Source organism: Lactuca virosa, chromosome 3, assembly GCF_052849685.1.
Source record: "Lactuca virosa cultivar CGN04683 chromosome 3, Lactuca_virosa_CGN04683_v6, whole genome shotgun sequence".
In the NCBI taxonomy this organism is placed as follows: domain Eukaryota; kingdom Viridiplantae; phylum Streptophyta; class Magnoliopsida; order Asterales; family Asteraceae; genus Lactuca; species Lactuca virosa.
Genome location: NC_136428.1, coordinates 58,766,139 through 58,793,252, shown reverse-complemented (window position 1 = coordinate 58,793,252; position 27,114 = coordinate 58,766,139). Strand labels below are relative to the sequence as shown.

Below are 27,114 nucleotides of genomic sequence, written 5' to 3'. Positions count from 1 at the left end.
TTATTTACAACAATATATATATATATATATATATATATATATATATATATATATATATATATATATAATATGTTTCATATTGCGGTATTAACATATAATCATCATTAAATATATTTCAGTATTAACATATAACCATCATTAAATATATATATATATATATATATATATATATATATATATATATATATATAGCGAAAAGTTCAATAGAGAACCATTATTAATCAAGGAACCAAGGAACCAATCCAAAGCGTCGGAATTTAAAGCGATCAACGGCAAAATGAAGGGTTGTAAAATTTTATAATGGACGCACATGTACTAGATTATAACAAAACTCACTTCTTTTTTTTCATTTAAAATTTATTTTAGGCCAAGTTTTTTATCAAAAAAAAACCGAATATACCGTTGTTCACGATTTTTCGTCCTCTTTCCATAGAGATCCATGATGATATATAAAAACCAAACTTTTTTTTTTCTCGAAAAAAACCCACTTAATTTTCTTAGTTTTTTCAATATTTAAGTTTATTTTTATCAAAAAAAACTAATTATACAAAAAATATTAATTTTTTGTACTCTATTAATAAACATCAACACCGACTAAAAAAAAAAAAAAAAAACCTCGAACAGTGTAGATTAATACTGTGAATCTAAACTGTAAATATTTCAATTTTTAACATTCACAATATGAAAAATCTCGAACAGTTCAGATTCACATTGTGAATCTGAATTACTATTATGCAAACTGTGAATCTGTGAATGTTCACAAAAAAAAAACCTCGATCAGTGTAGATTCACACTGTGAATCTAAACTGTAAATATTTCAAATTTTAACATTCACAATGTGAAAAAGCTACGATTAGTTCAGATTCACACTGTGAATCTGAGTTATTATTATGCACACTGTGAATCTGAGAAAGTTCACAATGTGAATCTGAACAGGTTTACAATATGAATCTGAACAGAAATATCGTTTTTTTTTATTTTTTTATTTTTTTTAACATGAATATGAATCTATGTTTAAAAAGTACAAAAAATATGAATTTTGATATATTTATTAATTTTTTTCTATAAAAAATAGACCTTAACTTTTTTAATCAAAGAAAACGAAGTGGGTTTTTTTCGAAAAAAAAAGTTTGTTTTTTATATATCATCATGGATCTCTATGGAAATAGGACGAAAAATCGTGAACAACAGTATATTCGGTTTTTTTTTTGATAAAAAACATGACCTAAAAAAAATTTTAAACGAAAAAAAGTGGTGAGTTTTTTTGTAAATGGTGGATTTTTGGTATAATCCGGTGTGTGTGCGTCCAATGTAAAAGTGTACATTTATTTCCTTGCCCGTTGATCGTTATGATTTCCGACGCTCACGATTGGTTCCTTGGTTAATTATGGTTCTCTATTGAACCTCACCCTATATATATATATATATATATATATATATATATATATATATATATATATATATATATATATATATAGAAAGTTGCATTAGGTATGATGAAGTCTATGTTTCCTCAAATAGATAGATTTCTAGATGTTGTAGTATTCTTTTTTTTACTGGATACGTGGCTCATTACTTACCGAGATATATATATCACCCTCCTTTTGTAAAATGTTCATCCTTATCATTTGAGAGTAGTTTTATTTTGAGTTAATACCTTAAAGGAGAGCGATGGATTTGTTTAATCAGTCGGATAATTTCTGGTGTGAGGTGACTAGCGAAACATTGAGTTTCAACGGTAATATATAGGGAAAATATCGCTAATAGACAAAAAAAAGGGGCCAATTTCAAAATTTAGTCATAAAAAATGACTTTTCCACTTATAGACACGCATTCCGCGGAGGGCCCTCTGCGGACCTCCGCGGATCGATATTACCTCCGCGGAGAGGGGTATTTTTGTCATTTGCCCGTCTTCTTTTTGACAAAATCAGACCCTCCTCTTTGGTCCCCCCACTGGTCCCCCGATCCTCTTTGACAAAGACGGTTCTCCGCATCGACTTACCACCGAAGATTCCGGCGACACCGAAGATTCCGGCGACCACGATAGCAAACGACGTCATTTTCCGACGTCCAAACCGGCGACCAGGACTTCGATTACGACGTCATTCCGACAGTAATGGAGGACAATCTCCCCAATATTTTGAGCGACGGTTTAGGATCCCGGGTATTTCTCACATTCCTTTCTTTGGATTAATGATGTATATGTATGAAATTTGTTGAAAACCGATTATATTAAACTGAATAAATAGGCAAAATTAAAAAATTTAGATAGCAAAAAATGGAGTTCGACAGGTGGGTTCCGAAATGGTGATGATCCATTCCGCGGAGGTGTATGTCTCTCCGCGGAGGGTTATATCAGTCCGCAGAGCACCCTCCGCGGAGTGAAGTATGTTGTTTAAAAAAGCGGATTTGGTCTATCCGCGGAGGTGTTGGTCCATCCGCAGAGCCTTCTCCGCGGAATGACCTTAAACATAATTTCCTAATTTTTTTTCATGTCCTTTTATATTAAATTAAATTAAATTAAATCTTATGTTTTGCAGCATTTAGATCTCAATCAAAAAGCGGATTTAACTTTAAAAGGTGTGGTGGGTACTATCATTAAAGATTATTTTCCGCGGCTAACACAATCACAACAACAATTATTCGAAGCTTCGTCGTTTGGAATATTCTTAGGAATGCATATCCCACATGGTGATCCGTTACTTGTGCATTTGATGATGTTGCATGAAGTAAGGTCTCAAGAAGTATTTGAAATGGGGAGTTTTTTTTTTGATATACAAGGGACGCATTTGGATTTTGGTGAAACGGAATATATTCTCATTTGTGGTTTAAAAGTTGGTCCTTATGTGGATTTACTCCACGATGAAAACGGAATATATTCTCATTTGTTTGTAATTTACATTAATTTCCAGCAAGGCATTCAAATCCCTTGATATTTCATTAGGCCTCCAAACCTTGGAACGAGTTTTTCCCATAATCTCATGCAATATAGTACCCATGACTTTTTTATTAGCATGCTTATGATTAGGGTGTATCTGTAATGACGAACATGTGTGCACGTTGTTGAAACTCCTGATTTCAAATTCATCAGTGGGAACAATGCGTTTTGCATATAAACGTCAACTACAGTTCTCAATTTCACAATATACCTCATAACGATTTTTTTAGAATGTTTGGTCTTAAACTGAAACTTTTCTCTGGTAGCTTTAAGATTCAAAGCAAATATTAGTTGTTGTTTGTTATCATACGTTTGACGAACAAACATATCATCATTTGGACCTAAACTATGAAATGGTCCGGGTTCAACAATAGGATCAGGACAATTAGGTATGGGAGGCATACCGTAAAATATGTCTGAAGCTTTTTTCCCGTGTGTGAACTCATCTTCTGACCAGCCTTCATTTGACTCTTCACCATCTGACAAAGTTTTGTCACCCAGTCTTCCAAACTCATATAAAATTTCTTCTTCCACTGTATTCACTGCAACAGTTTCTTGTTCTGGACACTCTTCAACATTATCAGATACAATGTTTTCAACATTGTATGGTACAATCTTCTCAACCGCTTCTGTCGGTTCGACCCATCCCTCAAACACCTCCAAATACAAATGCACAATCTCCTTCGTTTCAGAAATTACATTTCTGAGTTGATGAACATCTGCTTCGTCTACAATATTCATAACATACCCATGAACCGGGTGTTGAAATGACAATGATATATTACTATGGAACAAATTAGCCTTACTTTTGACCAAATCAAACAATATTCGACGATCAAAGTTTGGCGGAAGCAATATACCTAAGTTGTTAAACTTAGGTCTAACGTAGGTGTTAACCCCATTACTTATCTGCCAAAAACCCCCGGTACATAGAATAACAAAACTCATTTTTCTTTTGGAAAATAAATTAGTAACACTAGACAAATTTGATCGCAAATGGAGATAAGAAAATGAAAAAAAAGTTTGTTTTTTATATATCATCATGGATCTCTATGGAAAGAGGAAGAAAAATCGTGAACAACAGTATATTCGGTTTTTTTTTTGATAAAAAACATGACCTAAAAAAAATTTTAAACGAAAAAAAGTGGTGAGTTTTTTTGTAAATGGTGGATTTTTGGTATAATCCGGTGTGTGTGCGTCCAATGTAAAAGTGTACATTTATTTCCTTGCCCGTTGATCGTTATGATTTCCGACGCTCACGATTGGTTCCTTGGTTAATTATGGTTCTCTATTGAACCTCACCCTATATATATATATATATATATATATATATATATATATATATATATATATATATATATATATAGAAAGTTGCATTAGGTATGATGAAGTCTATGTTTCCTCAAATAGATAGATTTCTAGATGTTGTAGTATTCTTTTTTTTACTGGATACGTGGCTCATTACTTACCGGGCTATATATATCACCCTCTTTTTGTAAAATGTTCATCCTTATCATTTGAGAGTAGTTTTATTTTGAGTTAATACCTTAAAGGAGAGCGATGGATTTGTTTAATCAGTCGGATAATTTCTGGTGTGAGGTGACTAGCGAAACATTGAGTTTCAACGGTAATATATAGGGAAAATATCGCTAATAGACAAAAAAAAGGGGCCAATTTCAAAATTTAGTCATAAAAAATGACTTTTCCACTTATAGACACGAATTCCGCGGAGGGCCCTCTGCGGACCTCCGCGGATCGATATTACCTCCGCGGAGAGGGGTATTTTTGTCATTTGCCCGTCTTCTTTTTGACAAAATCGGACCCTCCTCTTTGGTCCCCCCACTGGTCCCCCGATCCTCTTTGACAAAGACGGTTCTCCGCATCGACTTACCACCGAAGATTCCGGCGACACCGAAGATTCCGGCGACCACGATAGCAAACGACGTCATTTTCCGACGTCCAAACCGGCGACCAGGACTTCGATTACGACGTCATTCCGACAGTAATGGAGGACAATCTCCCCAATATTTTGAGCGACGGTTTAGGATCCCGGGTATTTCTCACATTCCTTTCTTTGGATTAATGATGTATATGTATGAAATTTGTTGAAAACCGATTATATTAAACTGAATAAATAGGCAAAATTAAAAAATTTAGATAGCAAAAAATGGAGTTCGACAGGTGGGTTCCGGAATGGTGATGATCCATTCCGCGGAGGTGTATGTCTCTCCGCGGAGGGTTATATCAGTCCGCAGAGCACCCTCCGCGGAGTGAAGTATGTTGTTTAAAAAAGCGGATTTGGTCTATCCGCGGAGGTGTTGGTCCATCCGCAGAGCCTTCTCCGCGGAATGACCTTAAACATAATTTCCTAATTTTTTTTCATGTCCTTTTATATTAAATTAAATTAAATTAAATCTTATGTTTTGCAGCATTTAGATCTCAATCAAAAAGCGGATTTAACTTTAAAAGGTGTGGTGGGTACTATCATTAAAGATTATTTTCCGCGGCTAACACAATCACAACAACAATTATTCGAAGCTTCGCCGTTTGGAATATTCTTAGGAATGCATATCCCACATGGTGATCCGTTACTTGTGCATTTGATGATGTTGCATGAAGTAAGGTCTCAAGAAGTATTTGAAATGGGGAGTTTTTTTTTTGATATACAAGGGACGCATTTGGATTTTGGTGAAACGGAATATATTCTCATTTGTGGTTTAAAAGTTGGTCCTTATGTGGATTTACTCCACGATGAAAACGGAATATATTCTCATTTGTTTGTAATTTACATTAATTTCCAGCAAGGCATTCAAATCCCTTGATATTTCATTAGGCCTCCAAACCTTGGAACGAGTTTTTCCCATAATCTCATGCAATATAGTACCCATGACTTTTTTATTAGCATGCTTATGATTAGGGTGTATCTGTAATGACGAACATGTGTGCACGTTGTTGAAACTCCTGATTTCAAATTCATCAGTGGGAACAATGCGTTTTGCATATAAACGTCAACTACAGTTCTCAATTTCACAATATACCTCATAACGATTTTTTTTAGAATGTTTGGTCTTAAACTGAAACTTTTCTCTGGTAGCTTTAAGATTCAAAGCAAATATTAGTTGTTGTTTGTTATCATACGTTTGACGAACAAACATATCATCATTTGGACCTAAACTATGAAATGGTCCGGGTTCAACAATAGGATCAGGACAATCAGGTATGGGAGGTATACCGTAAAATATGTCTGAAGCTTTTTTCCCGTGTGTGAACTCATCTTCTGACCAGCCTTCATTTGACTCTTCACCATCTGACAAAGTTTTGTTACCCAGTCTTCCAAACTCATATAAAATTTCTTCTTCCACTGTATTCACTGCAACAGTTTCTTGTTCTGGACACTCTTCAACATTATCAGATACAATGTTTTCAACATTGTATGGTACAATCTTCTCAACCGCTTCTGTCGGTTCGACCCATCCCTCAAACACCTCCAAATACAAATGCACAATCTCCTTCGTTTCAGAAATTACATTTCTGAGTTGATGAACATTTGCTTCGTCTACAATATTCATAACATACCCATGAATCGGGTGTTGAAATGACAATGATATATTACTATGGAACAAATTAGCCTTACTTTTGACCAAATCAAACAATATTCGACGATCAAAGTTTGGCGGAAGCAATATACCTAAGTTGTTAAACTTAGGTCTAACGTAGGTGTTAACCCCATTACTTATCTGCCAAAAACCCCCGGTACATAGAATAACAAAACTCATTTTTCTTTTGGAAAATAAATTAGTAACACTAGACAAATTTGATCACAAATGGAGATAAGAAAATGAAAAAACAACATTTGTATCAAAAAATCTGTCAAAAAACGTTCCAACCATTCATTCCGCGGAGTCATTAATCTCTCCGCGGAGCTCCTCGCCACTGGCTCTGCGGAGGGATTAAAACCCCAGCCTCCATCCCCTCCGCGGAGGGGTTAATGTCTCTGCAGAGGACCCCGCGGAGCAATTTTGTAAACAATAAAAAATTGTCACTTTATTAGATTCCGCGGTGGAAACAACGCTCCGCGGAGGTCCGCAGAGGGTCCTCCGCGGAATGCGTGTCTATAGCCGGAAAAGTCATTTTTTATGACTAAATTTTGAAATTGGCCCCCTTTTTTTGTCTATTAGCGTATTTTCCCTAATATATACATATAAATATACATAGATATGTATTAAATTTATTAGTTTATATATATATATATATATATATATATATATATATATATATATATATATATATATATATATATATATATATATATATATATATGGGAAAAGGGAATATATATTACAGCCCCACCTAAGCTTAGGTACTAAACCTCTTGAAAATACATTGTTGTACTATATAAAGATGACGGTTAATGGATTCACGGTTAATACTTCAAGATGTAAATTCAAGATCGACACAATAGGGTTTAGGGTTTAGGGTTTAGGGTTTAGGTTTAGGGTTTAGGGTTTAGGTTTAGGGTTTAGGGTTTAGGGTTTAGATTTAGGGTTTAGAGTTTAGGGTTAGGGTTTAGGGTTTAAGGTTTAGGGTTTAGGGTTTAGATTTAGGGTTTAGGTTTAGGGTTTAGGGTTTAAATTTAGGGTTTAGGGTTTAGGTTTAGGGTTTTGTAAGGTTCACTTGGGTGAAATAATAAGCGATAATTGAGGAAAGAAAACAGAGATGGTAAAACCATAATGAAAGAAAGAAATGTTATGGAGGATGATATATTTACCAAGTGAAACCAAACCGGGCATATTTAGCATGTTAAGACGACATATTTTAGAGGTTTAGTACCTAAGCTTAGGTGAGGCTGTAATGTATATTCTCTATCCCCTATATATATATATATATATATATATATATATATATATATATATATATATATTAACGTCAAAAAACGTTGTATAATTTTTTTTATCGATACTTACGAGTTATATATGCATATATATTTTTTAAACAAACATTACTGATTCAGCATGCTCATTTGAACGAATAACGACTACCGTGGAGGCTATTGGGTCGTAAGTTTTTGTTCATGTGGTTCCGTCTGCGGTGCCAGTTGTACCGGTGATGCCGGTGACACCGATTGGGATTGAGGACTCTCTTGGCCTGTCGTTGGGTGTAAACGTTCATCCAACGGTTAATTACTCGAGACAAGTTCCAGAGAACTCTGAATATGTGAATCATTTTGCTGACTCTCTAGAGCGTTATTACCAGCTCCTCGCTGTTTACGCGGGGTTTTACTGTGAAGAAGTTCAACGTTGGTTAGTGAGAACTCAGAATTGCGTAGGTACGTGACCGCGCTCAAGAATGAAATCGTTCGTGGCGGCAGGGCCGACTCTATGTAGAGTTTTTTTAAGTTAGGGCTTAGGGTCCCCAATTCTAAGGGGCCCCATATTCTCCAAAGTCCAAATGTTTAGTCCATTAAAAGATCCAATCCGATAAGCACAAAATAAATCAAGCAAACAAATAAATAAACTATCAGTTACTTCTTTCGATTAGAATATAGCTATGTGATTGAGCCATCTAGTCCTAAATACCATAAATTCTTGACACTGAATGATAGGTTTTAGTAACAAGTTTGTTATATACTTTTGTTATATTAGGTGTTATAAGAATCATATTGAATTTTGTATCAAATTCTTGTTGATTTAGGTTATTACACCAAGACAAATCCATTATCCCATACTAAAATTGTCCATGAAGAAAACATTAAGAGTGAACTTGTATGTGAATACAATTAAGGAGTATAGTAAAGGCTAAAGGGCCCCAAAATATTGGTTCGCTTAGAGCCCCCAAACTGGTTGAGCCGTCCTTGCGTGGCGGTGGTGTTGGTGTTGGTGGTCAGGGTGGCGGTCGTGATCGTTAAGGCGTTTTTGTGTTTGCTCATGTTATGTTTTAGGAATGTTTGAAATAACTTTTCGCTAGTTGTATGAGATGTATGGATGAATGTGGCCTTGTTGTGTTCCATCAATAAAACTATTATGTTTTGTTATATATTATTGTGCCTTTGAATAATAGGAGTAAGGGCATGAAAGAAGGTGGTTTGTATCTTTATTTGATGTGGGTCTGTAAGCAAAAATTGTTTTGACTAGAAGTTGGTAGTTTATTTTTTATTTTTTATTTTTTTTCTTATACTGCCGCTGCTTTTTATTGGTGTTGCTCTATTTCTAGTCCATTGTGGATAAACATTATACTCATCTTTTTCTGTATAGTACTTTTTCTATTTCCATAATCATATTCATTTGTTTGAAAATGATTATAACCGGATGTGTTTGCGCCGTAGATATATATTTGTTTGTCGGCGATGTAAACTAACAAGTGAAAGACATATAACGGCTAGAGTTTCGTATTATTATCAAAGAGAAGTACAAATACAATGAAAGGGAAAGACATAATATATAGACAAGCTAATTAGGGTTTCCTAGCGAAAAGGCCCAATCATAAAACCCAATACAAAATAAAGCCCAAAATCTTATTAGGCTAACATCCCCCTTCAAACTCACAATGCAACAACAATAAGCATTGAGAGTTTGTCGGACAGAAAATGGAATCGAGGAGCAGTCAACGGCTTCGTAAGAATATCAACAATCTGCAAAGAGGAAGGAACATAAGGAAGGGATATAGTGCCCTTCTGGAGATGATGACATGTGAAATGACAGTCAATCTCAATGTGCTTTGTACGCTCATGAAACACTGAATTCTTGGCAATCATTATCGCACTCTCGTTATCACAATACAAAGGGGTAGGCTGAGAGATGTAAACGCCCATATCTTCAAGAATCCATCTCAACCAAACAATCTCACAAGTGGCGATAGCCATGGCTCGATACTCAGATTCTGTAGAAGATCGAGAAACAACATCTTGTTTCTTGCTTTTCCATGATATCAATGAATCTCCAAGAAAAACACAATACCCAGTAGTGGACTTACGATCATAAATATCACTATCCCAATTTGCATCACTATAGGCACGCAACTCAAGAGAGGATGAAGAAGGAAACATAAGAGTGCGGAACTGAGTACCACGTAAATATCTCAAAATACGAAGAACAGCTCCCCAATGAACAGTAGTAGGAGCAGTGACAAACTGGCTAACCACATGAACTGCATGAGCAATATCCGGTCTAGTGACAGTCAGGTAAACCAAACTCCCAACAATGGTACGATAAAGGATTGGATCTGATAATGGGACACCATCAGTTGGAGAGTACTTTGCATTACTCTCTATAGGCGTATCAACTGTTCGATTATCCGTGAGTCATGCACGTTCAAACAAATCTGAAATATACTTCGTTTGAGATAAAAGATAACCCTTTGGAGATTGAGCAACTTCAATCCCCAAGAAATAACGAAGCAATCCCAAGTCTTTCATAGCAAAACGGTGAGCCAAATCACGCTTTAAAGACTCTATACCATCATGATCATCACCAGTAATAATCATGTCATCGACATATAAGGAAAGAATAATCCGACCTGCATTCGTACATCGAATAAATAGAGCCGAATCATGGTTACTTAGTTGAAAACCAAGAGAAGTAATCACCGTAGAAAATTTCTCAAACCAAGCACGAGGGGCTTGTTTGAGGCCATATAGAGCCTTCCGAAGTCGACAAACTTCACCTGGTCGGTGAGCAATACCAGGGGGAGGAGACATGTATACTTCTTCATGAAGATCACCATTCAAGAAAGCATTCTTGACATCCATCTGATAAATCTTCCATTGGCGAATGGAAGAAACTGCAATCAAGGTGCGAATAGTCGTCATTTTTGCAACAGGAGCAAACGTCTCCTCATAATCCATACCATACTTTTGCGCGTACCCTTTCGCAACAAGTCTGGCTTTATAACGCTCAACGGATACATCAGACTTTGTTTTGATTTTATAAACCCAACGACAACCAATCGTGTGTTTTCCGGGTGGAAGCGAAACCAGATCCCATGTATGAGTCTGATAAAGAGCTGCAAGTTCCTCAGCCATAGCGGTCTGCCAAAGGGATCAGAAATGGCCTCTTTGTAGGATGTTGGCTCAGAGAGACGATGTACATTAGCAATAAAAGAGGCAAAAGCCAGTGAGTAAGAGGAATAGACAAAGTCATGAAGCTTTGTGGACTTCTTATTACGATAAGGCCTCGATGGAGGGGGGTCTTGATGATTTGCATGTAGAGGATCAACGATAGGTGCTGGATCAGACGTATATGGTGGATCAGCAGCAAGTGGTGGATCAGTGACATGTGGTGGATCATCAATGTCAATGCTAACCGAATCAATAGTACGAAGCTCCTCTCGGGTTGCATCATGTGACTGAACAGGAATGCTATAGAATGGAATATGCTCCAAAAAGGTGACATTGCGAGATACATAATTTTCTGATTTGAAGGATCATAACACCGATAACCTTTCTGACCAATACCATATCCCAGAAAAACACAAAGAGCTGATTTTGAAGATAACTTATCTCTCTCTACATGAGGCTTCAAGACAAAACATGTACACCCAAACACTCGTAATGAAGAATAATCTGGGAGTTGTCCAAACAACATTTCATAAGGAGACTTCCCCGAAGTGTACACAGTAGGAATGCGATTAATAACATAAGTGGCGGTATGAACAGCTTCTCCCCAAAACATATTGGGAACTTGAGCAGAGAGTAGTAAGGATCTGGCAGTTTCTAGGAGATGTCGATGTTTTCTTTCTGCAACACCATTCTGCTGAGGAGTGTCTGTACAAGATGATTGATGTATAGTGCCATCAGATGCCAATAATTGTTTAAAATCATTGGAGGTAAGTTCTCCTCCCAGATCACACCTAAAACATTTTATGACATCAGAGTGTTGAGTCTTGACAAGAGCTCTGAATTCACTATATATGGTGAAAAAGTCAGACATGTACTTCATAAAATAAACCCATGTATAATGAGTGTAATCATCAATGAATGAAACATAATAGTTAGCTCCTGATTTGGAGGTGATCGGAGAGGGACCCCACACATCAGAATGCACAACATCAAAGGGAGCAACAGAACGAGTGACACTTTTATTAAACGGTAAAGTAGAAAATTTTCCTAGTTTACAACCACAACAATCAGAAATATCATCAAATTTCAAAGAGCCTAACACACCAGTGGAAACCAAAAACTGTAAACGAGACGCTGACACATGTCCCAAACGAGAATGCCAAAGATAAAAAGGAGACGATGAAGGGTTTAAACGAAAAGACGACAAATCGACACTAGATGCAGCAACATCATCAACATGTAGCTGCTCCAAGACATAAAGCTCCCCAAGTCTACGGCCTATCCCAATCACCCTCCGAGACCAAATGTCCTGTACATAGCATAATGAATCAGAAAAGAAGACCCAACAACCAGATTTACACAACTGACTGACCGATGCAAGATTCAAATCAAGTGTAGGAATGTAATACACATCTGTTAAAGATATATAAGGAGTGACAATAAAACCAACACCCTCTACTGACATGGGTGTAGCACTAGCAGACATAACAGAGACAGGTGTACGATGTGCACGGAAGTACCCACTAATTTTAATATTTATAACCTAACAAACTTAGACTAACTATGCACTTGTAGGCAGTGCACCTAGTCAGATTATAATATAGCTTAGGTAAGTCGGGTGTCGATCACAGGGAACGGTGTTATTAATTAATCTATTTACTACTAAATTAATCTAATTATTAACAAGCTAAAAAGGGGGTTTTTATCTGATTTTGCTTAACTCAAATTCAATCAATAATTAAAAGACACTCTTATCTAGTTCGAATCCACTTCGTCCTTACGGCTAGCTAATAATTATGGATTATTAAGTTGGATATTATTATATTAGTAATTTAGGTCTAAATTTACCAATAGTTAATTAATTCATGTAAAACTATGTATGGTCACACACAATTAAACACAGAACCAATTATGTTTATGAATATGCTATGTAGGATTTATCATGCAAACACAATTATGGTCATAATCTATGTTCTCTAGCACAGCAAGGTTAATTACTTCAATTACTAACTAAGATTTTGGTCGATCCTAGCTCTAGCAATTCAATGTTCACTAAATTACTAGGTTATCAAGTTCATGCAGTTAATGGTCACTAAGCTACACATAACATGAGTTTAAGCAATTTAAGCAACAACATGAGCATGCTAGGTAACAATAAATCAAACACAAGCAATTCACCAACTAAATAAATCCATGTAAAGTTATGCTATTCATAAGTTTGAAGCTTCATCTAGCTAGATAAGAGTAGCTAGATTCAGCTGCTCATAGTAGCATCTAACATATAAACACAACTCAAATAAGAAAACATGTCTATAAGCATCAAACAAGTAAACGAATTATGAACTTTTACTCTTTTTGGTGTTGAAAACCCTTTTCCAAGACCTTGCTTCTGCTGTAAATCGCCTCCTGGAACCTCTTCCTTCCACCAAAAGTCTCCCAAAACGTAATGGAGAGGGGTTTATATATTTTCTGGAAAATCACGTTCCACGTCGTGGCAGGAAGCTCCACGACGTGACTTCAGGAATTATCCGTATTCACCAAGGATTCTTTCTTCGTGTACTTATCTTCTGAAAAGATCGATTCCACGTCGTGATTATCAAGTTCACGTCGTGGCCCCAGTATATTCCGTGAATTACTTCATCTTTTATGCTTCAAGCCTCCAATGTTCCATAAATTGTCACTTCTGGTCCCTTTCTTCTAAAATGCTTTATTTTGGCTGCAAATAACATTTTATCCTTATAAGTACCATAATTCTATGCAAATAACCAAAATATTAAATAGAATGTAGATCAATATTGCCTAGAACTATGTATAAATATGGCAATATCAGTGTACGAGAAGATAATGAAGCAAAAGATGAAAAATGTGGTGACATGTGATGAGATGCACCAGAATCCAATATCCATAAGGATGAAGGAATACTTGATGTGTTGGATGAAGACAGACCTGAATGAGACATGGAAGCTGACATGGCAGTTGGATTGGTAGCTAAGAACTGTCTGAACTGCTCAACAATATGTGGATCCAAGGCTGATGGTGGTGTGAAATCTGTTTCATTCTCAACTGAAGGTGTAGCAGAAGCGTACTGTGGTGGCCTAAAAGATGAAAAAGAGGTACGTGACTGTCCAGAAGACTTGTTCTGCTGTGGAGATTGAGACTGTGCTGGTGATCTTGTTTGTTGTTGCTGCTGATTTCCCTTGCTTGTCAGCAAAGGACAATTTGCCTTCCAATGGTTCTTCTTCTTACAGAAAGCACACTCATCAAATGCAACTCTGGGACGATTTTGGTTTGAAGATTGGGGTCGTTGTGAAACAGCAAAGACATCAGGAGTGGCTATCTTGGGAGCTTTGTCAGCATGGGACTTGATACGAGTTTCTTCAGCAATCAAATCGTGAACAACCGAATCAACAGTGGGAAGAGGTGTACGATGCAAGATTGATCCACGCAGACCTTCAAAATCTGAACGTAATGCCATCAAGAACTGAACCAAACGTTGCTCTTCCCTTCTATCAATATAAGGCTTAAAAGCCTTCAACACATCAGGTTCTGTAAGAGCTAACTGATCCCACAAATCCGACATAGCTGCATAAAATTCCTGAACACTGAGATTGTTCTGTTGGAGGGCTCGAATATCAAACTCTAATTGATACTGCTTTGCAAAGTTAGACTGAGTATACAACCTAGCCAAGTGATCCCAAACCTCCTTTGCCGTGTCATACTTCGCCAACTGAGTACCCATAGACTGGATGACAAAATTATTAATCCAAGTAATGATCTTGGAGTTATCAGTCTCCCATGAATCCAGTAAGGTTGCATAATTAGCGGCCTTCTCGTCTGTTGGTTTCTTCTTGTCACCTGTAACAATCCCCCACATAGTCTTGCCCCGCAAGAAAATTTTCATAACATAACTCCAATAGGCATAGTTTTTGTCATCAAGTTGAATACTAATGGACTGAAGAGAATCATCTCTTGGGGCCATATTTCAATATCAGTCAAACAGTAAATACGAGTAGCAGCAAAAATGATCAAGATCTCGAAATTAACAAAGCTAGACGAAAAGAAACCCTCAAAACCGACAAACAAACAAATCAAACCAAACCAAATACAGAAACGAGCAAAAAAGGCATACCCAAAATTGCAAATGGTGGCAATGAACAGTGCACGTGAACAGTACCGATGAACAATACGATGAACAGTAACCGTGATGAACAGTACCGGTGAACAGTAACACCGATGAACAGTAAACGTCAGGTGAATAGTAACACCGATGAACAGTAACCCAGTGAACAGTAATCGTCGGTGAACAGTAACGCCGATGAACAGTATCGTGAACAATAATCACCGGTGAACAGTAACGCCGATGAACAATAATCGTGAACAGTAACTCCGATGAACAGTGCTCACCCCCAAAAACGAAAAACTACAGATAATCAACCGAGCTCTGATACCATGTAAACTAACAAGTGAAAGACATATAACGGCTAGGGTTTCGTATTATTATCAAAGAGAAGTACAAATACAATGAAAGGGAAAGACATAATATATAGACAAGCTAATTAGGGTTTCCTAGCGAAAAGGCCCAATCATAAAACCCAATACAAAATAAAGCCCAAAATCTTATTAGGCTAACAGGGGATACTGTTACCGACCAATGTAATGTTTGAACAACTTGATTATTAACATATATAGTTATTGTTTCCGCGGTGTCATTTTGTTATCGTGTATAGCCACGAAAGTATACATTTTAATGTATACAGTTTCGTTCCTTTAATGTCGAACGAGGATGCATCGTCTTTTGATTGTTGACATATAAGTCGATTTGTCATAATATGTTTTATACGGGTTTTATTACTCTTTATCAACGACCATTATTTGTGGGACGTTGTTTGATTGTCGTGTGAAATCGCGTAGGTATGCCTTTTTGATTATATTATTAGTTCCTATAATGTCGGAACGGTGATCCATCATGTTTGGCTTTTTGTAGCCATACATACTTTTGTTTTATTTTCATGGTGAATGAAGAACACATTTTTAGAAAACGACTTATTTGTACATATGAGATAACTGTGTCGTGTTGTAACGTGCTTTCTTCGCCTTCTTTAAATCGGAACCTTCGTAGGTTGCTTATATGTCATGTTCTTGGGATGGGGCCACCATTCATGTCGGCTAAGAGGTATGATCTGGTGCGCTTGGTGCCTGCTACTTGGTAAGGGCCTTCCCAGTTGGGATCTAACTTCTTTTGGCCTTCTTGTCTGCTGGCCTCATTTTTTCTTAGAACTAAATCACCAATTTTTAATTGGTTATGTTTTACTTTGTTGTTGTAGTATCGTTATGTCAATGTTTTATATCTAGCGTTCCTTAAAGAAGCCAACTCTCGTCGTTCTTCTAGTAAATCAAGATCGAGGCATAGGTTTACATCATTTGTGGTTGGGTCAAAGTTGCTGACGTGGTAAGTTGGTAAGCCAATATCGGGTGGCAGAACGAATTTTGAGCCATAGACTAGGCTAAAGGGCGTGCAACCTGTTCTAGTTCGAGCCGTTGTTCGATATGCCCAAAGAACATTTGGCAATTCTTTGACCCATTATCCTTTAGCCTTACCAAGTCTTGCTTTCAATCCTTGTAATATGGTCCGATTTGTTACTTCGGTTTGTCCATTTGCCTGTGGGTGAGCAACATACGTGAAATTTTGCTTGATTTTAAGTTCTTCGCACCATTCTCTAAAAGGGTAGTTGGAAAACTTCTTCCCGTTGTCGCTGATGATTATTCCTGGAATTCCGAAGTGACAAACAATATTGCGCTAAATGAAATGCAATACCTTTTGACCGGTGATTGTTGCTACCGGCTCGAATTCTACCCATTTTGTAAAATAGTCTATGGAGACTATTAGAAACTTGAAACGGCCGGGAACCTCTGGAAATGGCCCCACTATGTCGATTCCCCATTCGTAAAAGGGCCATGGGCTTGAGATGCTTGTTAGTTCACATTGAGGTTGTCGTATCGTTAGTGCATGTTGCTGACAATTCTGGCATGTTTCCATAATTCTTGTGGCATTTTGATACATTGTAGGCCAATAGTACCCGAGCCTTGCGACCTTTTGAACGATGCTTCGGGCTCCTGCATGTGCACCACATGACCCGAAGTGTGCTTCACGTAAAACATAGTTTGCCTGTTTGGGTCCAACGCATCTTAAACACGGGGTCAGATATCCATTTCGATAAAGCACACCCTGTTTGATGGAATTTTGGGGGCTTTGATCCTTATTTTCCTTGCTTCCGTTTGGTCGTCTGGAAGGGTCCCATCCATCAAGTAGCGTACAATCGGGTCTATCCATGTCTGTCCTATTTCCTCAACTGTGTTGACAACTTTCACATATATGCTCCTGCATGGGACAATTTCGACCAAGACACTTTTCGTTAAGTGAGAGAAAGATGAAGATGCTAACTTACTTAAAGCATCCGTGCGTTTGTTTTTTGAACGCAGGATCTGTGTTTTCGTGAAGTAGCTGAAATGTTTTTGTAAGTCCTGGAATTTGGATAAATATATTTTCATCAATTCTTCCTTGGCTTCATATAATCCTTTCACTTGATTTGTAATCAACAGAGAGTCGGTGTATACATGAAGCTGTTGTGCTTCCATTTGACTAGTGAGTTCTAGTCCTGCCACCAAGGCTTCGTATTCAGCTTCGTTGTTGGAGGCCTTGAAGTTAAATCGGAGGGTGTAGGTTATTTCTCGTCCTGCGAGATCGATTAGAATTAATCCCGCACCAGATCCCTCTTGGCTGGATGCTCCGTCAGTGAATAGGGTCCATGTCTTAGCGTTGCTTTTATCATATATTTTGGCAGCTTTCTTTATGGAAAAGTTGTTGGTCATAGGAGATTCTGCCGAAAAGTCTGCGAGGACTTGTCCTTTAACTGCTGAGCGAGGTTTATATATTATCTCATGTTCTCCTAGTTCGATGCCCCATTTGGCCATACGCCCCGAGTTTTCCGATTTTAGGAGGACTTGTCTGATTGGTTGGTCGGTTATGACACATATTGTGTGTGCTTGAAAATAGCGACGCAACCGTCGAGCTGCGTGCACTAGGGCGAGGCAACTTTTTCAAGGCTTGGGTAGTTGATTTCAGCTCCTTGCAATGCTCGGCTCACGAAGTATATTGGTTTTTGCACGTTCCCCCTTTCTGCTAGGAGTACTGCGGTTATAGCTTCAGTGGCGGCTGACCGATAAAGGATTAATGTCTCTCCTGGCTTTGGTATTGTAAATGATGGCAAGGATTGAAGATGGTTTTTTAATTCTTGGAAATACACCTCCGCTTCAGCACCCCATTGAAAGTCTTTTTTTGTTGAGACAACCTTTTAGCGTCTTGAAGAATGGTAATGATCTTTCCGCCGATTTTGCTAAGAAACGCCCCAGTGTTGCGAGTTTGCCATTTAGCGCTTGAACTTCATGTAAGGTTTTTGGCGAAGACATGTTTATTATGGCTTGGATCTTTTCTGGATTTGCCTGGATTCCTTCGTTGGTGATCATGTACCCTAAAAACTGCCCGGTTTCCACCCCAAACGTGCATTTTTTAGGGTTGAGCTTCATGTTCGCTTTACGGAGTGTGTCGAATGTTTCGGCGATATCCGATATGAAGTAGTTCTCGTTCTTGCTTTTTATCACCATATCATCAACATAAACTTCAATATTTCTGCTGAGTTGATCTGAGAACATGTTATTTATTAACCATTGGTAAGTGGCTCCAACATTTTTTAATCCGAATGACATCTTTTCATAGCAGAAGGTCCCTTGTTCTGTGTGGAATGAAGTTTTTTCTTCATCCTCCTTGGCCATACGTATTTGATGGTAACCTTTGTATGCATCTAGAAAACATTTGAGCTTGAAGCCTTCTAAGGATTCTATCTTCTGGTCTATTTCGGGCAACATGTAGCTATATTTGGGGCAAGCTTTGTTGAGGTTTGTAAAGTCAATGCACATGCGCCATGTTCCGTCTGATTTTTTCACCATTACGGGATTTGAGACCCATCGGGGAAAGAAAACCGCTCTAAGAATCCGTGCCTCCACTAACTTGGTCACCTCTGTCGTGATGACCTCACTCCGATCTTTTGCTATGACTCGTTTCTTCTGCCAGACTGGGAACGTATGTGGATGGATGTTAAGTTTGTGTTCTGCCAGTTCTCGTGGGATGCATGTCATATTCGCGGGTGTCCATGCAAATATATCTTTGTTGAATTGTAGAAGTTCTTGGAGCTTACTTTTAAGCACTTTTAAGCTACTAGACGACACACGTCTCTGTCCGACTCCTTGAATACGAATGGTTCGTAATAGAAGTCATTATTTATTTCTGATCTCTTTTTAATTATGTCGGTGAGAGGTGTTGCTTTGATGACAGCTTGATTGTTAGAGGGGTCGTTGTTGTCACTTTCGACGAAAGCGGGCTCCTTGGCTTTCCCTGGTCGCACATCATTTGAGTCTGAGATGAGTGGTTCTACGACCGGAGGATCTGCGCTTACGAGCGTAGGCTGAGGTGGTAACTCTGTAAGCTTTCGGGTGAAGGCTTTGTACATGGCATTCATCCGATCAAAATTATGGACTACAAACTGCATGATCGAGTCTTCTAGATCTGGTTCTGAGATCAGTTTATTGGCTCCGCCTGCGTTTTGGGGGATGGCTGCGGGTTCGATGCTCGGTTCGCCTAACATACCCGTCATTTCTTGAGTTGTGACTTGAGGTGGTTCGTCTCCATTCATGACCATGCTTCCGTCCTTGCTAGCCGGGTAGCGTTCGCGGGTTGTTTAAATCTTTTTTTTAAAAGGTATGTCGTTCGGGTCCCACGGATGGCGCCAATTTGAGGATACGTAAAATAACAGATTCCTCTTATGGGTGTAAATCGTTTCGACCCGGACCCGTAAGAAGGCTTCTGGATATCGTCATCATTTTAGTGGGGCTATGAGATGTAAAAACACAAGAAACAATCAACAGATGAGGGATTAGGAAGTCAGTAATAATTCATCGGATGGCGATTCCACATAGGTAACTTCATATTTTATATGATGTTTTACGCCACTTTCCCGGGTAGGATTAGAACGACTTTGTCAAAGAAAGGTTATGATTTGCGTAGGATGCTTTTTCCTAGCAATCGTTATTTTGCATTTTTTCCGATATATAATGCAATTATCTTTATCTCTTTTTTTTTTTATCTAAATGTAACCTATGAGACGTTTTTGCCTCCTCTCCCTGTTCTTGTATTTATAACCTTCAAGAATAACAAGTGGGTAAGGTGTAGAATCTTAATCATTTTGTCTCCACCACCATTTATATCATTCATGTACCTATTGATTCATGTATATGCCTCCTTCTTCTAGATGATCATTAGATATACATATTGTTTAGGAAATAATATGTTATTATTGAATACACGTATTATTATAAAATAAATATGTTAGTTATTTTATATATATGTCATCACTTTCCACACTGAAGTCGAAAACTTTACTCTTAAGAAAGTTGACCTTTAACTAATCATTTTTTTAGTTGGAGGTCTTATTTGGAAACAATTAAGGTTGCCAATCATTTTACATCCCCTCTTACCCTATCCTTATGGGACTTGACATTTTGTTGTTGTTGAAAGTTTATCTTTAAACCGGATGCAAGATAAAATCAATGAAAAAGCCTTTTAGGATTAATGAAATTAACTTCGAACCATTTTCCAATAAACAACACATCATCCACATACATCAAATGGTATAAAACGGGACCCCCATTAGGAAGGGCAAGACCATGAAATAAATTTTTTCTCTTTAGCCTATCACATGAGGACATAAAGATTTTCCATAGTCAATATGAATAAAAAGGGCGGGAGCAGGTCTCCTTGACTATTTGTTTTGGAAAGAGAGAGTTCAATTGTCACGGAGTCATTCACAACGATCGAGGCACAACGTGGAAACTAAGATACCTTTGATCCAACCTCTCCATTTACATCCAAAGTTCATTTGAGCCAAAACATAATCCATGAAGTCCCAATAATGCTTATAAGAGACAAAGTTACGGAAATACCCCTTTTAACTTAACTATATGACATACTCTTTTAAATGATGTTGATTGGCTGAGAATTATTCTCATGTTTTTAAATTGAATAATTGTTTTTGTTTGAACATATATATATATATATATATATATATATATATATATATATATATATAATATTTTTAATAAATCGGTGAAATAATAAAGGCAAGATAAAAAAATTTAAAAAGTAAGGGTGTGGTTTAATATCTTTGTGGAAGTTTAAGGGGTTGTACGAAAAATTGGTAAGTATGTAAGTATATGGCAAACAATTGACGGCTGTTGTTGACTAACACGCGTTAAACATTTCAAAGTTGAGACTTTGGTGGACGTAATAGAAATTGAAACTACCTCTCCACGTTTTGTTCGAAATTTTGGAACAGCTCAATCTTCCGGCAAACGTTGACTTGCTTCGGTGGCTGAAGCATAAAAGAGCCAGAGAGCAAGAGAATATGCCCAAACAAGCCACGTCACGTCACTGAAGCTCAGTCTAGTTCTTCTCTCGACCTGTGTAGCTGTGTTTGCAAATATATCCTTCTTAGTCTGTAAACTTAAATTTCTTCATCTTTGGATAAAACAATGGACCTTTGAAAGAAAACTCCATCTCCAAATGGGGTTTCTCTCTAAACCCTGAAATTTCATTACCTTTGTTCCTGTTGGTGTTGGTGTTCTTGTTCAGTCTATATAATCCGAGATGGTCGTTTTATTGGAGATGTGGGTACTTGTCATTATTGTTGCACTTTCTCTTCAAAGTCAGGTTCTTTTGAGTTCACAGAATCTGACATGCAATTCTGATGATGTGAAAGGATTAAGGGGTTTCATGAATGGACTGGAATCGCCAATTGATGGGTGGTGGCCAAAAGTTTCATCATCTTTTTCATCTTCCAGTTGCTGCAACTGGATCGGTATCAATTGTAATTCCACTTCTGGTAGGATTGTTAGATTAAAACTCCCGAATCACATATTGACGGGGAGTGTCTCCGATTCATTTTCTAATTTGAATCATCTCCGGACACTGAATCTTTCACACAATTTTCTTAAAGGCCCTCTTCCCGTTTCCTTATTTCGTCTCCCCCATTTGGAAGTAGTTGATTTAAGTGATAATAGATTCAATGGGGTTTTACCACCTAACATAAACCTGCCTTCACTTCAAGTATTAGACATATCTGATAATGCCTTTGGGGATTCACTTCCATCCGGTTTATGTGTTAACTCCACCAGAATTCATGTTCTTATATTTGCTGCGAATTACTTCAATGGAACTATTCCGCTTGAATTTGGGAATTGCAATTTCCTTGAACATCTGGACGTGGCTTCCAATTATCTTTCAGGCGTCATACCCAAGTTCTTATTCACGTTACCTAAGTTGGTGGAATTGGCACTACATGATAACAGGTTCACCGACATCGAGGGAATTGGTAATTCCTCTAGTCATCTGGTTCGCTTGGATATTTCATCCAACAGGTTCTCAAGAAATATACCCGATTTCTTCCATAGTTTTCCGAATTTAAGTTATTTCTCAGCTCATTCCAACAATCTGTTTGGTGGGATACCTCCATCATTGTCACATTCACACTCCATTTCTTCCCTCAGCTTGAGAAACAATTCTTTGGATGGTAAAATCAATTTCAATTGCTCCGCCATGGTTAACCTTACCTCACTTGATCTGGCTTCTAATAGCTTTTCGGGTACAATACCTGATACTCTTGCATCTTGCCAAAAGTTAAAAGCTTTAAATCTTGCCAGGAATCCCAAACTCAAAGGCCAAATCCCACAAACTTTCAAGAATCTCCCTTCTCTTTCTTACCTTTCACTTTCCAATTGTAGCCTCAATAACCTGTCAACAGCTCTTAAAGTTCTCCAGCACTGCCCCAATCTAACTGTTTTGGTTCTTACTATGAACTTCTATAATGAACAGCTGCCACCTGATGATGATCTACAGTTCAAATCACTCAAAGCTCTTGTGATTGCCAATTCCAATCTCACTGGTAGCATTCCACCATGGCTAAAGGGTTTAACGCAGTTACAGTTGCTGGATTTTTCTTGGAACCACATGACAGGATCGATCCCGGGGTATTTGGGTAATTTTAAGTCTCTCTTTTACTTGGACCTATCCAACAATTCCTTTTCAGGAGAGATACCCAAGAATCTAACACGATTAGAAAGCCTGATTTCAAGAGATATATCATTAAAGGATCCGTCACCAAGTTTCCCGTTTTTTAAAATACGGAACATGAGCGCCAGAGGATCAATAGCCCAGTACAATCAGATCATGAGATTTCCACCGCTTTTAGACCTCAGTTACAACCTTCTCACGGGTCCAATCTGGCGGGAGTTTGGGAACTTAAAAAAGCTACATGTTTTGGATCTGAAACACAACAATTTATCAGGTACGATTCCCGGTTCTTTATCAGGTATGAGGAGCATAGAGACGCTGGATCTTTCTTTTAACAGTCTCACAGGAACAATCCCTACGTCTCTGGTGAGCTTAAGTTTTTTGTCCAAATTCAGTGTTGCATACAATAATCTAACGGGAACAATTCCTTCTGGAGGTCAATTTCCAACATTTACAAACTCCACCTTTGAAGGAAACTCTGGTTTATGTGGCGATTTTTTAATCAACTGTGACAAAATTCAAGTCCCTTTGCAAACTCCTGCATCCGACAACAACCAGGAAGACTTTGCCATTATTTTGCCTGTATTGACTGGGTTTGGAACTAGTTTCTTTGTCACTGTCTTCGCATTGCTTGTTGTTCCTGCAATTAGGGATAAAAGTAAAAGGAATTAAATTGAGTAATGTTGGTCCATGTTCTCCAATGGCAGACCCACGTCACTCTTTCTTGTCCAGGGAGTTTTCTCTTTCTATCTATAATCTAGGTAAATAAGACATGGAGTGTATTCTCTATGCAATGTGTGTTTCTTAAGCCACCCATGGTGAATGTAGTTTTTTGTTATTTATTTTCTTGCCAACTCTATCTCCATTATACTCAAACGTGTTATGTTAGTTAATGAAAAGAATTCATGAGAACTGAGAAGAGTACCAAAACTTCATGAAGATGCATAAAGAACAAACAACAAAGGACGAACAACAAAGGACAAACATCAACTTGTAAATGAATGATTGCTGAGGCCAACAATATATGAAAAAAAAATCAGAATAATAACTACTATATATGTTTGTCATCCTACTAATGTACATATACTATTTTTTTACCCAAAAAAGCAATATGCTTTACTTTTACCTATAGTTATAATTTTTTTTACCCATAATCGCAATGTACTTATGCTCTCTTACACATAATAACAATGTACTTATAATTGAATACTCGTATGTTTTTTACCCATAATAAAATCGTATGTACTTTGTTTTTTACCCATAGTAATAATGTACATATATTACTTTACCATTAAAGCAATGTACTTTGTTGGAAAATGACCACATATAATGTAATAGTTAACAAAATGGCATGTTAAAAAAAGTCATGACTTCTTTACCAAAGGTGCACCACCTTCTGCCGTAATATGTAAAATTGTTGAAATTAAGATCATATGTAGAAGTTCATGGTCAGCACATTTAATGAAACTTTACATAAACATATTCCAATACTTTGGGTAATTTTAATATATTAAATGACAATTTACATGAAACATATTCCTATTCTAAAAACGCACCAATCAAAATCAAGTAATACGTGTTTTTTTTTTTTGAAACAGCAAATACGATATATAATAACCAAAGCAAAAGTCTACGCTTAGCAAGAAGCTAAAAACGCAGAAGTAGTACAAGGAGTTTAAAAAGAAAATTGCAAACTATTTACAAGACAACATTAGTAAAGTGAAGAAATGGCGAACAACACCAATCAACCCAACTTCCACATCCATTACTACTCCCGTGGTTGCACCATAGAAACGATAGCGAGATGATATTATCGGCTACTTTTGTGTAAGAAGTTCTCAAATCCTTGAAAACTCTATCATTCTTTGCCCTCCATATGTTCCACAGGACAAATGGTGCTGACGATTGTTCTTTTCCTTGGACAATTCCCCCATGAAGCTGCAAAATTTATAACCTCCCTCACCTTGGAGAATTTTTGAGTTCTTATCCCACACCATTTGAACACCCATTCAAAAACACCCCTTGCAAATTCACAGCTTACAAGAAGATGATCAACATATTCAGGTGCTTTGTTGCATAAGTGGCACATCTGATTGGGAACCATTACTCCTCTTTCTGATAACTCGATAGCCATAGGGATTCTCGACAAATCTGCCCGCCACACAAAGCAACGAACTTTTAATGGGACTGTTTTGGGCCAGAAAACAACAGGACCTTTATAATGTATAAGTTTTGAGTCAAGAATTCTCCTCATTGTGTTAACAGTGAAGCAGCCATCCGGATTTGGTATGAATCGAAAACCAAAGGATGATTGAGAAGGCACCTCCATCGATCCAATGGTTGTGTGAAGTTGCAATAATTCATTTAGTGAAGTGGTATCATTTGGTTCTTGCTTCCACTTCCAGGTGAAGCCAGAAGCAGAGAGACGGTCCTCTAAATTGCAACATTTGACCATTTCCTTGTTATACAAAGTTGGGAATCGGACCTGAAAAGGAAGGTTTCCACACCACGTATCTTTCCAAAATAGGATTTTCGTCCCACATCCAGGAACGAGGTTAAACATCTTATTCCTATCTAGGTTCATCTCGTCAATGGAACAAATCGCCTTATAGATGTTACACCATACACCATTGCATGTTTTCTTTGCAATGTATGAGGCAGTTTTTTTTTCTAAGTTATGGATACTTACAATTGCTTTTCTCCATAGACAGTCACCCTCATTTAATAGTCTCCACCACCATTTGGTAAGTAAAGATATATTTTGAGCTTTTAAAGTTCCAACTCCTAAACCTCCGTCCTTTTTTGCTGCTACTACTTTAGACCAGTCCACCCAATGTATCTTTGACTCACCCCATAGAAATTTACGTCTTATCTTTTCAAGGAGATCGATAATTCCCTGTGGTGCTTTAAATAATGACATATAATAAGTTGGAAGGCTATTTAGCACAGACTTTATCAGAGTGAGACGCCCGCCAAATGAGAGTGATTTGGCTTTCTATATTGATAACTTAGCTCGAAACTTATCTATGATGGGCTGTCAATTTTTCTTTAGTGACATATTTGCCCCAACTAGGACGCCCAAATATGTCAACGGAAATGACCCTTCCATGCAGCCTAATATCCGCGCCATACGTTGAGTTTCCTGTGTAGATATGTCAATGCCAAATAATCCGGACTTGAAAAAGTTCACTTTAAGACCCGATGAAATATGAAAACATCTGAGGATACGAGACAAATTTTTTATACTTTCACTGCACCATTCGCCAGCAAAGATAGCGTCATCCGCATAGAAGAGGTGAGGGATCAAAGGCCCTTCATTTGGTAGCTTAATACCCCGAATTAACGAATTAGAACATGCACTTTTAATCGCCACACTTAATCCTTCCATCGCTAAAATAAAAAGGAAAGGAGATAGCGGATCTCCTTGCCGAACGCCTCTAGATGTGGGAAATTCATCTGTTGGTGAACCATTAACCAACACTGATGTCATCGATGAAGCTAGGCAACCATTGATCCATTTCCGCCACATGTTATGGGTAAGCTACCGAAAATTTGTGTATTAACAAACAAAATTTTACATCGTATTACAACCCTACATACATGAAAACAAATATATAATAAAATGAAAAACTAATTTGGAAAACATTGAATAGGAAATTGAGTGGATTTCGTATTTTAGTGGCATTTTGTATTAAGATAAATTATAAAGTTTTTTTTTTAATAATAATAATAATTTGGGTAATTTATAAAAATTACAACGGTGTAATTAGTTTCGAAATAAAGCGATTTAGAGTACCAGGCTCAATGGGAAAATACATACACTTTATTAAAATCTTGTGGATTTAAACGTCCGTATAATCTCATATTTCAACAATATGAAGTACATAAAACATACTTTATATCAATATAAACAAAAAAATAAAAATAAAAAACCAAATTTTGATA

The 27,114-nt window shown here is 37.3% G+C and overlaps 1 protein-coding gene across 2 annotated transcripts; it reads left to right on the top strand.

Moving 5' to 3' along the window:
• The first annotated feature begins 21,390 nt into the window (after positions 1 to 21,390).
• Positions 21,391 to 24,011, top strand: LOC145165776 (phytosulfokine receptor 1-like). 2 transcript variants are annotated; one of them, XM_079084664.1, is made up of 2 exons: positions 21,391 to 23,535; positions 23,606 to 23,789. In XM_079084664.1, the coding sequence occupies exons 1-2, from the start codon at positions 21,748 to 21,750 to the stop codon at positions 23,669 to 23,671; spliced, it is 1,854 nt and encodes a 617-aa protein (XP_078940790.1). In that variant the 5' UTR covers positions 21,391 to 21,747; the 3' UTR covers positions 23,672 to 23,789. The 2 variants fall into 2 exon arrangements, with proteins under 2 accessions (XP_078940790.1, XP_078940789.1); XM_079084663.1 differs by having other exon boundaries at positions 21,391 to 24,011.
• Positions 24,012 to 27,114: the final 3,103 nt, after the last annotated feature.